A 13700-nucleotide genomic window follows, 5' to 3' on the forward strand; every position below is an offset into this window, starting at 1 on the left:
TAACTTTGACAAGCCATCAGATCAGGACGATATATAGAAGACTAAGGAAAACCGTAATTACCGTTAGCTTCATACTTAAATGTGTTAAAAATTGAGTGAAGCATTTAAATGTATTTTAAATTAATTAATTTATATGATTACAAATATCCAAACCGCTTAAGAACTTAGAATTAAATAGATAATACTGATAGCCAAAACATTATTATTATTATTACTTAAAATTAAAAGTGAATTTGTACAGAGATGGAAAATTAAATAGAAACTTATAGAATATAAAAATTATGCAGATGAATAGTGAAGGTGCTATTGTACAGAGATAAAAAAAAAGAGAAGCAATAAAGTAGTTGCAAATGTACAGAGAAGTGTGTGTTGATATTGTTTAGTTTCATACCATTATCGGCACTGTGGAATGCCTTGGCTGACACTTGTAAGACAAAGCTTCCGCTTGGAACATTTTCGAGGATCGTTGCTTGGTAGACAGCCTGTAGGAATCGCGGCGGGTTGCTGTGGCTGCCCTGGATCAATAGCTGAAGACTAAGTGTAGTCTGTATGGGAGCAGGAGCACCATGATCGCTAGCGCGAATGGTCAGCATAAATCGGCTGGTTTTGTCAAGCTGCTCCGACGCAGGAGGCAGTGTTTTGGCTAACTCAATCACTCCAGTCTGGGGCTTGATGCGGAAGCGACCCTCGCCATTGCCACTGACAATGTCGTAGGTAACGCGACCATTCTCTGCGGCATCCTGATCGATAGCCACGATGTGGGTAACCACTTCACCAATGCGAGTGGAATCGCTGAGGTAAACTATAGCTGAGCTTCCCCCGTTTGTGGCTGGCACCACAAACTGTGGCGCATTGTCGTTGGCATCCAGAACTCGTAGACGAACAGTGACTGAGGTCTGCAGACGCTCTGTAACATTCGACGACTGATCCAAAGCCTGAACTATGAGCAGATATTCCTTAAGTGACTCGTAGTCTAAAGGCGACTGAAGGCTAAGCGATCCGGTGAGCGAGTCTAAAGCAAAAAGCGGCGCTGTCTGTTCCTGGCTTTCGTTCAAGATGGGCGTGTAGCGCAGTAGGCGATACTGTAGTTCTCCGTTGGTGCCAGAATCCGCATCGGTGGCCGTGAAATTGTAGATAATGCTGCCGATGGGCAACGACTCGCTGACCTGCAGCTCAATGGGATCTTGAGACCAATGAGGAGCATTGTCATTGACATCAGCCACCTCGATCTTGACGGTGATGGCACTGCTCTGTGGATTATTGCTCGCAGACGTGTCTAAGGCACGAATCTCTAGTCGAAACTCGGCTTGCAGCTCGCGATCGAGTTGGCGAGCGACAACAAGATTGCCTGTATTCCTGTCGATGTCGAAGGCTCCCTCGATTATGTCCTTGGTGAGGGGATTCAGTGTATAGGTGACGCACAGCTGGTCATCCAAGCTGTTGCCGTTGCCACTCACTTGAGGCAACTCGGCTCGCTCGTTGGGACTAATCGAGCCCACCACATGGCCCACGACAGCATCCTCGCGTACCTGCGAATTGCAAATAAACGCAGAAGGCAATTATAGATTATATTTTCGTTATGTATTAAGAAGAGGGTCTGTGTCGTTGAGTCTGTTTGGGATTCCGCTTCGGACTGGGTTGGAGTTTTGGTTTCGGGTTTGGGTCGCTCTACTTGGGCTGCCCGTGTCCGCGTATCTTAATCTCAACAACAGTGTTGAAAATCCAATCTTAAAGCAATAATTCATACTTCAAGATTACGAAGGCAGCAAACATTTAAAAATTTCATTCGTTGCCTTCCCCCTTTTTCCTCTTCTCATCTCTCGTCTTTCGTCAGCAACTGCATCTTATTCCCAGGCGTTTGTTCTTTGGCGAATAAAGCAGAAAAAGGTGAGCCCAGAGAGAGAGAGAGAGATAGAGTGAATGAAGAGAGAGAAGAAGAGTAGAAGACAAGAAGCATTGGCAATGGCAATGGCATTAAAAAGAAATTATGCATTCCGACCAAGTTGGCGGCCCCGAAAATCACTGAAGAAAAATGTGAGCCATCCAAGTTGGCCACCAGAGGGGGATGAGCGGTGAGAAAGAGAGGAAGGAATGGGTTGAGGCTGTGCTGCAGAAGAAACTCTTCGCATAAGAATTTAATATGCAAAACCGCAAAAACCGTTCTGAGCATAAAAACAAGAAAGAGATTTTGTTGCTGCCTCCATCTCGGTGTCTGTCTCTCTCTCTTTGTCTCCCTCTCACTCTTTAGGGCAGCCCTCAGTGAATTGGTGTGTGTGAGTGTGTGGGTATCTTCTGTTTTTTTCATAAAATAAAAACATTGAAAATATTGTTTGGGTCGCCAAAATGGAGACACAAAAATGACAGTCACGAGATTTATGCCCCGCCAAGATTACGCAGGATGGTCTCCTTTCCCCATCCCCGATATCCCATACTTGTGGTCAACGTAGTTGGACAAGAGAGTGGACACCACACTACTTTTGGGACTAACGACGACGGCTGCTGTTGATGTTGCTGCTGTGGTTGTTGTGGTTTCATTTCGGTAACCAGCAAACCACCAAATTATGCACGGAATTGCTACAAAAATGGCAACCGCCAAAATGGCGCATGATTTGTTGTGTACTTTTATAGCAGGAGCAACTGCTGTGCCACCAGAAGATGATGATGCATCTCTGTCTCTCCCCACACTCTTGACCAGCTGTCAGCTGTATCAACTTTAATCTGCTTTGCAGCAGCTGCTGTTGTAGAGACGAAGCCTGCAAAGCGGGTGTGGGGCAGCAATGGGTTAAGCGTTCGCGTCATTTGCTTGCGGTGGAATTGCTTAATTACAACAACTGTGGCATTATGTGCCGCAGCTTCTTTTTAGCTGAGATTTATATGTTGCAACGTGCAACGCCAACGCCAACGCCAACGCAAAGAACAAAGAACCAAGCACAGCACAAAGCGAGAAGAATGCAGATGCAGTTAGGACTACAAAAAAAAAAATAAAAGACTGAAAAGAGTCAAATCAAAGGCGAACCGCCAACGAAACGCAACGAAATGTGTCAATTTTAATTGTTGCCGAAGCGGATTTAAGGGCCCCGCAGAGCAGGAGAGTCAAAGGAGGAGACACAGACCATTCGACGCGAGAGAGAGAGGCAATTAAATGCATGTCAAAGCGTCGCAGCCATCACGCGGCTTTCGTCCTCAGCCTCGTGTCGGAAATGCAGCAAGTGGGAGATGCAACAAGCGAGCGAGTCGAGTCGCAGATTGGGGGATGGACAATGTGAATGATGGGACTGGGAACTGGCAATCTTTATATGTGAGTGTGTGTGCAATGCGATGTGCGGGGTATGCAAAACATGTGCGAATCGAACGTGATAAAAATGTTAAAGGCTCAACGCTTCAACATGCCACAACCTAAACAGAGAAACACCGCAGCAACAGCTACACAGCTATAGCAACGGGGCAACCACAATAGCAGTAACAACCAGGTGACGGTTACGAATCGCACTTAATGGACACATGGAACGAGAGACGCGGGTGGGTAGAAAGGCACAACAAGCACTCTACAGACTCGTAGTCGTAGTTGGAGTCACAGTTCACAGAGTGACAATTACGCGTGCGCCATGCAACAGCAACAACATTGTCTCTGGCTGAATGCAAATCGGAATCGCCTGGTTGCTAGTTGCCGCACCCGCTCTTGGGACAGCCTCGCCTCGCCTCACAAGAGTCGTGTTCTCGGCCATTGTCACGTGACGCTGATGCTACAAATCATCCGCAGCACAAAAGGCAGGCGACAAACGCGCAGCTCACGACCCAGCCACAGAAACGAGACAGCGAGGCAGAGGATGAAGCAGGAAGCGTGGCAACTAAGCTAAGCAATCGTCGTGTAAAACTAGAAGCGTCAAATAGACAAAAGTTTTCCAGGAAGCAACTCGCCAGGAAGAGTCACCGTCGTCTTTTTGGTCGTTGGGCTAGACATGACCTTACAATAAATCGTTGCACACTTACCCTGAACACCAGACTGGAGCTGGTAAACGTTGGCCGATTGTCATTCAGATCGAGCACCTCGACGCGCAGCATTCGTAGCGTTTGCTTGGGCGGATTGCCGCCATCGGTGGCCGCCACAGCCAAACGATAGATGCTCCTCTCCTCATGGTCAAGCATGACGCGCGTTCGAATCACGCCCGTGTTGGCATCGATGCTGAAGAGGCCGTGGCCATCGGAGTCACGACCCTTTAACAGCGAATAGTTGATCGATGCATTCTGTCCATTGTCGCGATCTATGGCGCGAATGCGCACCACCTCGGTGCCCGGTGGTTGCTCTTCCCGCACGCTGACCACGTCCTCCTGCGGATCGGCAATCTCCGGCGCATTGTCGTTGACATCCGTCACATGGACACGCACCTGAGTGCGTGCGCTGCGCGTTGGCGTGCCCTGATCCCTGGCCTCTAAGACCAGATCGTAAAGTTCGCGCAGTTCCCGATCGAGAGGCTCGCGTGTGGTAATCTCGCCTGCAATGATGAGAGAGAATTGCATAGAGATTAGACTTGTGTACATATAAATATGGCAAAAATAAAAAAAGCGGAGGGAGAACTTTGTAGCTAGCTGCATTGTTAGCCAGCAAAACTGGGTCGCCAATGATTAATGCCAGCTCCAGGTTGGCTCCAGCCTTCTGATGGTGCTGGTGGTGCCATCGTCATCGCCATTGCCATCAAAATTGTTTGCCCCACAGCATTGGGGCCAAAAGAAAATCATGTCAGGCGAAACGAGTTTGTTCTGTGTTCTGCTGTGGCAGGATTAGCTGCACGCGATTTCCATATTTAATTTAAATGAACTGAGACTTGTGTCTTGGCTCCTTTTGGCCCCAAAGGCGCACACGCTCATTTCAAGAACACAACGGCAGATGGGGAGATGGAGACGAAGACGGAGACGGAGAAGAGGACAGAATGTCAACCCAATGATATTCCATTGACGGATGAGCTGACAGCGTTAAAACTGTTGTTGCTCAAACACTAATGGTCATGCGCTGCAACTGGCTGCCAGCTTCCCATCCACGTCCACGTCCACATCCACATCGACATCCTCATCCCAATCCCCATCACCATCTCCATCCCCATACCACATCTTTCTATCTATATCGCCAAACAGATCGCATTTTATCGCTTGCCCCATCGTCAACGTCTTCTACTTGAGGAACTGGTTTAGCCGTCGTCATCGTCGTCGTCTGCTCGTGCGCGTTTGATCTATGGGCATTGACGTGGGCAATGCAGGAGCTGATGCTGCTACAGCTAGAGCACAGTGCAGGAGCGACAGCCAAGTGCAGCGCAGTAATGAATGACCATGGGTCATGGCTGCTGGCTTGACAGTCCTCTCTACTCTACCGCATTCCTCTCTCTTCTCCCCCACTTCAGTTGCATTCGAATTGAAAGCATGTAAGAATGGCTACAGTAAACTATAAGACAGCACTAGACCCTTTAGTTTTACTAGCATGCCATAGAATCTCTCACAAAGTCTAGTATTAATGTTCTTTTAATTTTCTGTTTGTAAAATTGGTTATATAATATATTGAGGTAAATTACTGAAATTATATATTAAAACTCAACTTTATCTAAAATTATTGCTTCTATTTGATAATTCAAATGAACGGACAGACGTCTACTACTACTGGTTTAGAATATATATATTTTCTCTGTTCATTATGCGCTCTTCAACTCTAACCAAGTTAATAGACCTCTTTCAAGTTTCTTAAAAACCGTACGGGTCTAAAGAGATTCAGATTCGTTTACTCTAACGGCGGCGTTGAGTAAGTTGTTAGACGCTCAGCTGCGTTGCGAGTGAGCTTGGCTGGCGGACACTAATTTATGGTCAAAGGAAGCATCGACTCACCTGTGACGGGATGCACCTGGAAGCTCGAGTTGGCCGGCAAGAGCTGGTAGCGTATTGCCGCATTCTCGCCAATGTCCAGGTCGGTGGCAGTCACAACGCCTACGACGGCGCCACGACGCAAATTCTCCTCGATGCGGAACTCGTAACTTTCGCGCTGGAACTTCGGATCATTGTCATTGGCATCCAGGACACGGACCAGCACTCGAGCTCTCGCATGAGCTGCAGGAGTGCCATTGTCGGTGGCTAGGACTGTGAGTTCATAGCGATCGCGACTCTCGCGGTCTAAAGCAGCACGCAAATAAATCCAGCCCGAGTTGGGAAAGATGCCAAAGTGCTGGGCAAGATCGGCATCGGCTGCATTCAAGGCGAGACTGTGGCCAAGGCTGAGACTAGCATTGTCAGTGCCGGCATCGACGATGCGATACGTAATTCTCGCATTATTCCCAGTATCGAGATCGCTGGCGTTCACCTGGATGATCTGGAAACAATGAAAGAGAGAGAGACAATTGAGCTTGTTGTTAATTTGGTGTGGAGAAGAATAAAAGAAATGAGTGCAGATCTACATGCCAAACACGGCTGGCGGTCATCAATCATCTAAAGAGCTGCAGCTCAACTTCAAGTTGAAGTTAAAGCTGAAGCCGAAGCTGCCGCGGAATCTGTGATGCATGTCTGCGTAAATCTCTAGAGGAATCCCTAGAACTGCCCGCAGTGCGCAACTCGTTTCACGTTTCGCTTCTCGAGTCGCGGACTCTCTCGAGATGCCAAAGATATAAAGTGATTTTATGATCAAAACTAGTTCAGCGAGGCACGAGTTGCAGCCAGGCGGCAGGCAACCGCTGGTTGCATGCAACAGCGTGCAGCTTGCAGCGCGCAACGTGCCACTGCTCTTGAGGCAGCCGCCGCATCTTCTTCTCTGGGGTGTTGAGATATTTTAAAAAAGATATGACGCCTGCCTGACAAAAGCGTGACTTTTACTGGCTGTTAATCAAATTTATGTTGCGCATTTAGTTTGCATTACAAAAATTTATTTTTCAATAAAACTGCAGGCAGCTCTAGCTGCCCCAAGGGGCAAGAAGGAGTGCAACCAGTTTCAGTTTGCAGTTTCGAAACTTACCTGGGCATTGATAGCTCGCGATTCGGAGACATTCACAGCATACTCGTCGCGCTCAAAGACGGGCGGATTGTCATTGACGTCTTGGACATCCACAATGATGGTGAGATCCGCGGAGAGCGGCGGCATGCCACCATCGGTGGCAGTCACAGTTAACGAGTGCCGCTGCGATGTCTCATAGTCCAGATGTCGTGATAGCACAAGGTGGCCAGAGCGTGCATCGATAGCAAAGAGCGATGACTTCGACTTCGACTGTGATGCAGACAGCGGCTTTCTGCCACCACGCTGGGTGGCATTGCCCGAGGCAGTGGAGGAAGACAGACTGTAGGTCACCTGGCCGCTGCTGCCCGAGTCCTTGTCGTGGGCGTGCGCAGCAAAGAGCGGGGTGCCCAGCTCGGCGTTCTCTGGCACCGAGATGCGCACCATGCTTGTCTCAAACTCTGGTGCATTGTCATTGACATCCTCGACCTCGATGTTCACCTGTGTGTGGCCATAAACCGGAGGCTCTCCACTGGTGGCCTGAATGTTGAGTAGCACCTGCGACTTTGCCTCGTGGTCCAACGGATGCGCTATCCGTATGTTGCCTGAAGCGGCCTCGATGCTGAAGTAGCCATCGGGATCCCCAGAGTAGATCGAGTAGCGCACGGGACTCCTTTGAGCTGCAGGCGAAAATAAAAGCGTGAGGTGAGAACTGAGAAATGGATTGATAAAATGTAATAAAAATGTTTAACACATACACCTGAAGTATTGCGAATTCTAACAATTGCACTCCACACAATAATTCCACAAAAAACAATTGTTAAACTTATTGCGCAGTTTATCTTCTGACTGTCGCTTGCTTTTTTTGCGCGCCGCCATCTTTTTTTCTTTTGCATAGTGCTTTCTATAGTCGAATTGAAAACTTGTCAATGAAAAGTGCACAGCGAAAGATATGTAATAAAAATGCTAGCAAACATACACACGAAGTACTGCGAATTGTAACAGTTACACTAAACACAATTACACATAACAATTCCACAAAAAACAACGGTAAAATTTATTTCGCAGTTTTTTTTTTTGACTGACGCTTGCTTTTTGGCGAACTGTCATTTTTTTTCCTTTGGCGCAGTACTTTCCAGAATGGAAATATCGAATGAGCGCTTTAATTATCGATAGATTGTACTTGTAATTATTTAAATACTGATAAATATACTACATTTGCTAGCATTTCTGTTTAAATGGAAGGGTAACTCTATTTTTCTTCGTGCCATAATTGAAAATACGCTGCTGATCGTACGTTATTTCAAGGGCAAATATTATTAATTAAATTTGTTCATTGCGTTTTATTGAACGTCAAATTTGCAAGATATGATAAGCCGGAGGCAGCATCTTTTCAATATCACCGTTGAGGCACACAAATTTGAAAGGCAAAGAGAGAGAGAGAGATCAAATGTTCGCCTCATTAAAGGCAATTCAAATGCCAGGCGAGCCAAACAAAGGAGACGCAATGAGTCTGCAGGAACAATAGAGCCCAAAGATTGACACATGAGAGGAATCGGGATGGGAACTGGAGACTGTAGACTGAAGACTTGGCAATGAAAGGAAGTGCACAGCGAAAGCAGCAAATTAAAGCTCAACATCATTTTGCATAGCCATCCAAAGAGTCGTTCCACTCTTCTCAGACCCCGCTTTAGCCCTGTCTCACTCCTAACCCAACTCTTCTCCTGAAACTTCGAGTTGAGCTGGTGCTCGTGTCTCAGCCTTTTGTATCATCGAGCAGGCGAGCAAAGCGAGCGATGACGAGGACGTCGTTGCCTCGTTGATGGGTGCAGATTTCTGCCGAAATTTGCGTTTGAAGTGTTTTGCTTTCGCCATTGTGCCACTGCCGCTGCCGCTGCCGCACTCCGCGTCTGCTTCTTCTGCTTACTCTGGATGCCTCTGGATGTGGCATGGCCAGTGGCTTGCATGTGGCCCATTTTGTTGCAGGCGCTGCAAGCTTTTTTGCTTGTACAAATTTTATTTTAATTTTCTTGGTTTTTTTTCCGTTGGCGCAAGCATTCAAGCGTTCTTCTGCTCATCCGTCCGTTCGTCCGTCTGTCTGTCCTCCCTCTGTCCATCATATGCGCATATTTTGTTTTCCAGCTCACTGAACTAATGAATGCCAACCCAATACAAAGACGTCGCCAACTCGTCGGCAAGCAATAATTTGGCAAGCAAGGCATTGAGTATTTGTCTGCCCGAGGGAAACGACTCGAATTGCAGTTATACATAGTTGGACTTTTTTCGATTGAGACTGAAACTCACCGGTGTCACTGCTGGTGGCTATCACTGAGCCAACGACTGTGCCGCGTGGCACATCCTCCTTCACGTAGTAATTGTAGCGCGCCTTCTCGAAGATGGGCGGACGCTGCATGGCATCGATGATGCTGAGAAAGACAACGGCATCTGTGCTTGTCCTCAAGCCACCTCCATCGGTGGCCGAGATGTTGAGCATGTGCCTCGGTTGCGTGCGCACCGAAAGCATGTCTGGACGCACCACAAAGATCTCGCCACTCGCACGATCGATGCGAAAGATGCCGCCCTCGTTGCCGGCCACAATGCGATACGAGACCTGACCAAAGCTGCCCGCATCGGGATCTGTGGCCACCACAGCCACAATGGGCAGAGGAGTGCCAGAGGCTTGCGCTGTGCCCGACTCTCTGAGGGATACGTTGTACTCGCGTGGATAAAACACAGGTCGATTGTCGTTGACATCCGTCAGCTGCATCTTAATCATGGCCGTTGTGCTGAGACCGCCTCGATCTGTGGCCAGCACGGGAAACTCGTAGCTGTTCCTTCGCTCATAGTCCAGTTCTCCAGCAATACAAATCTCTCCGGAGGCAGAGCGCACCTCGAACTCTGTGAGGTGCTTGAATCCCTCGCCCAGTGTGTAGTTGACCATTGCATTGACGCCGCAATCCGGATCGCTTGCCGAGACCTGTAAAAATAAACAATTTTCAAATTAGTATGTTATGACACATACTCATTAAAAGGCTTGCATTTGATTCAAGAACAATAGTGAGCGTTAATCAAAAAAAAATTTCATGTGAAAATTTAGTAGATATGCTGTTTGCGCAATAAGTTCAGAATATTGCAAGATTTATGTCTGAGAATAAGATGTGAATTCACAAATTGTCTAAGAGCAAGAAGCATTAACACGAACTTCTGAAAAGTAAACTACCTTCTTAGCAAAAGAACCAGATCTTAGTTTTCTCATAGTCTTTATATACCTATGCATTGCTAAAAGTTGAATTATGAAGGGCTATCTATGAGAGGCTCTTTTGCCAATAGACAAGTTTTTGTCACCACAACATGAACTAACACTGATAAACATTCATGCAGTCTGCAAACATCATGAGAGCTCTGTTTGTTGTCTTGGTTGTGGTAAATGAACGAACAGTTGTTATTCCAATTACAAATGAAGTTGTCATAATTTTAATTCGATTTAAAGACCGTTGCCCGATCCCCTCCTTCGCTGTGGAGGAGCTAATCTGAGCGCAAGTTTAATTCGTAACACCCGTGGAGCAATTTGTCATGGTCCCGCAAAACGAAAAAACGAACAACCCGAAAAGCCTCTGGCACTCTCCACTTCAACTCAACGGAGGCTCAAGCGATTGTCAACTTACATATAAATATATTTTTTTTTGGCCAGTCACCCGCTACTCTTCTCCTCCCCTCTGTCACTATCCGGCTGTGGGGAAACAGGAGCAACGACCTCGCTTAATGGCTGCCAATTAGTTGGCATTTGCGTAATCAACATTTACATTTACATTGGTCCCATTCCCTTATTGGACCTAAAAATAGTACACAGAGCACACACCGAAGAAGCGGGGGGAAGAGATTGGGTGCAGGGGGTAGAGACTAGAGCAAGACCTGGCATTTTGACGCCAACAAACAACGAGCAAAAATCAGCAATTAAAACTGTCATTATTTCACTTTAAATAGTGGATATCCCCCCAATTCCCTCTGAGTTGTCGTTGCTGTGCCTTAGACTGATATGCATTTAAAGCGAAAAAGCGAAACGTGTCCACGTCCCCGGCGATGCACGGCAACTCCTCACGTTCAATTTCAGCGCTAATTACACTTTTTGTAAGCCAAAGGCATCGAACTGTGAGCCCAAGCAAAACCAAAGGCAAAGGCAAAGGCGAAGGCGAAGCCCTGGCGGAGATCTACTTAGATTGCTGCTGCTCAAGTCGCGACTAAAGACTTTCATTAAGCTTAGTTGCCAGCAGTTTAAACCCGTTTAACCCGAGCGAAATTGTCGCCAAACAGTGACGATGTCTCGCTGCCGCTGCTGCTGCTACTGCTGATGGCGGGCAACGATGTCGTCAAACAGCCAAACAGATTGGCAATTTTATCTGTCAACAGCATTGGGAACTGTTTGGGACACGACACGACAGCAACGCCAAGGAGTCAGCTTGGATTCTACGCCCACACGAACTGGCCCAACGCTGATGACGAGAATCCAATGATGATGAGTCGAAGTCGAGCCAACGCCTCGACATCGTCGTGGGTTGAGGATGAGCTGCCACCTTAGACTGCCTTGTCAACAGACGTGAAGTGTAGTGAAAGGCAAAACTCAAATGACCAATTGTCCCAAAAATATATTATATACGAGTGCAATTGAGGCGAGAATACGCGTTCAAGTTCGTTGCCTAAGTCATTCGTTTTGCTTACAGAAAATCTGAATCTGCGTTTGATTTGTGAGTTGTGAGTTGTCGTCGAGACTCGAGACTCGATCACAGCACGCACTTCTCACACTCGATCGAGAGCAAGAGCAGAAGTTAGAGGGCTGAGGGGAGGAAGGGAACTCAACTGCAGGCATTCAATAACCAATTATGGCCTAACAAGGCCTCGCACTCGACTCCAACTCCAACCACATCCATCTCCAGCTGCGACTGTGGCTGCGGCTACTGCGACCGCTGTTGATGTATGCAAATAAGCTGTCAAAAGTAATTTCATTCAATTACCTTATTTATCGTATGGAGTGAACAAAAAGAAAAATCAAAAAAAAAACGAAGAGAAATTCTGTCATGGCCAAAACCAAACAGCAAACAGCAAACAGCAAAACGAAGCTGAGGCTGGCAACAAACAACAAGCAACAACAATGCGGTCGCATCGAGTCGAGTCGCTTATACTCATTGTCAGATGATTGCCCCGCTTCTGGCTGGCGTGTGAGCTGCAGTTGAGAGATTGAAGTTGAGGTCGCGGGGCAAAGCAAACCAAGAGCTGAGAGCAGAGCCACATCCTGAGCCAAGAGTTGAACGTTCCATTTGCCAAATGCATATTGTTCGTGGCGTGGCTCTTGATTAACACCTCTTTCACATCGAAGCGACAGAAAGAGAGGGAACGAGAGAGAGGAAGGGAGAGAGAAAGGCTAATAGAAGTTGGGGAAATGTCGGTCGTGTCGCTGGCGCGGATTATCACGTAGCGAGAGCGCGTTGCTTTCTGATAAGACTCGGACATGTCTCGGGGCCTGTGGCTTACTGTGGTTGCACCAGCCTGGTTCAGACTGAGTGCAACATGTGGCAGTTGCCTGGCTAGACCAAACATCGCAGCCTTGCATATTTTTTATGCAATTTCCGGCAGATGTGGATGATTTAGCTGCGCTTGGGCTTGCGATGGCGACTCATGAGAAATGGTCATGTGCCACATCCAAGTGGCAAGTGCGCAGCGAGAGAAGGGGAAAGAGAATCTGGCGAAATCATTCGAAAAACATTTATTGGGCAGCTTGAGCTGAGCTGAGTTGAGCTCAGCTTACGGCCACTTTGAGATCAATCAGAGCTTTGAGTTAAGCGTCGTCTATCAATCGAGTGTGAAACACAATCTCAATGGCACACATTGCGGCAATGAAAGTGCTTGTTGTTGCATGTCTCTAGTTGCATGCGGCATGTTCGCTGTGTGGGCAGAGTCAGAGTTTGGATTTCGTTTGGGTGCAGAAAGCGTGCAATTGTCTCACTCGCCAGCGAATTAGCTATAAAGACATAAGATCGTATGGCCCAGGGTCTGTCCTGGGATCGGAGACGTCGCAGTTGTTGTTGTTGTTGCTGTTGCATTCGGCGTTGAGGCATGTAAAGATTTCACACTATTACATTGATTAGTCACGGCTCTCGCTCGCTCGCAGTTCCAAGCCCAAATACCATTCCCAATCCGAATCCCATTCCCAATTTCCAGTCTCAGTTTGATATTCCGCTATGTCTCACAGATTCTCCCGCTTCTTCTTCTTCTTCTTCTTCGTGGTTGTCTTCTTGTACATGGCACCTGATTTATGTTGACGCCTTATCAGAGCCTCTCAATATTTATTGCAATTTTTATAAATTATTTTTTTTGTAAAATTCAGTGCTTCGGCACCCTTTGCCATCTCAAAGATTTATATGTGAGCAGATGTGACTTTTTGATGGAGCACCAAACACACCAGACATTCTCTCTTTCTGTCTCTCTCTCTCTCTCTCTCTCTCTCTCTTGCTCGCTCTTTCTTTCTCTACCGCTCTCTGTGTGTGTCTTGGCAACTATTTGCGATTGCAATTTAAAGTTGAACCACATCCACATTCACATTTACCACACGTTGTTGCACTGTTGCTGTTGTTGCTGATGTTGCTTTGTCGCTTCGCTTAGAGTCCTACAACGAAAAGCAATTCTAACAGTTATTGCCACAGCACCTCGCCACCGCTGTGGCACCATCAAATTGCCACGCAGCTTGTCG

General features: G+C 47.2%; 1 protein-coding gene across 3 annotated transcripts in view; it reads right to left on the minus strand.

The window, feature by feature from the left end:
• Nucleotides 1–13700, minus strand: part of LOC133835358 (protein dachsous) — a 74239-nt gene that overhangs the window by 9690 nt on the left and 50849 nt on the right. For 2 of the 3 annotated variants that reach the window (XM_062265379.1, XM_062265378.1), the window contains 5 exons: nucleotides 9263–9935; nucleotides 6983–7638; nucleotides 5869–6346; nucleotides 3991–4493; nucleotides 392–1529 (listed from right to left, as the gene is read on the minus strand). In XM_062265379.1, coding sequence (XP_062121363.1) covers nucleotides 392–1529; nucleotides 3991–4493; nucleotides 5869–6346; nucleotides 6983–7638; nucleotides 9263–9935 — 3448 coding nt within the window. Of the gene's footprint in view, nucleotides 1–391; nucleotides 1530–3990; nucleotides 4494–5868; nucleotides 6347–6982; nucleotides 7639–7718; nucleotides 7870–9262; nucleotides 9936–13700 lie in introns of those variants that run through there. The other variant, XM_062265380.1, reaches the window with a different exon arrangement.

The sequence above is a fragment of the Drosophila sulfurigaster genome, chromosome 2L (assembly GCF_023558435.1).
Source record: "Drosophila sulfurigaster albostrigata strain 15112-1811.04 chromosome 2L, ASM2355843v2, whole genome shotgun sequence".
Classification (NCBI taxonomy): domain Eukaryota; kingdom Metazoa; phylum Arthropoda; class Insecta; order Diptera; family Drosophilidae; genus Drosophila; species Drosophila sulfurigaster.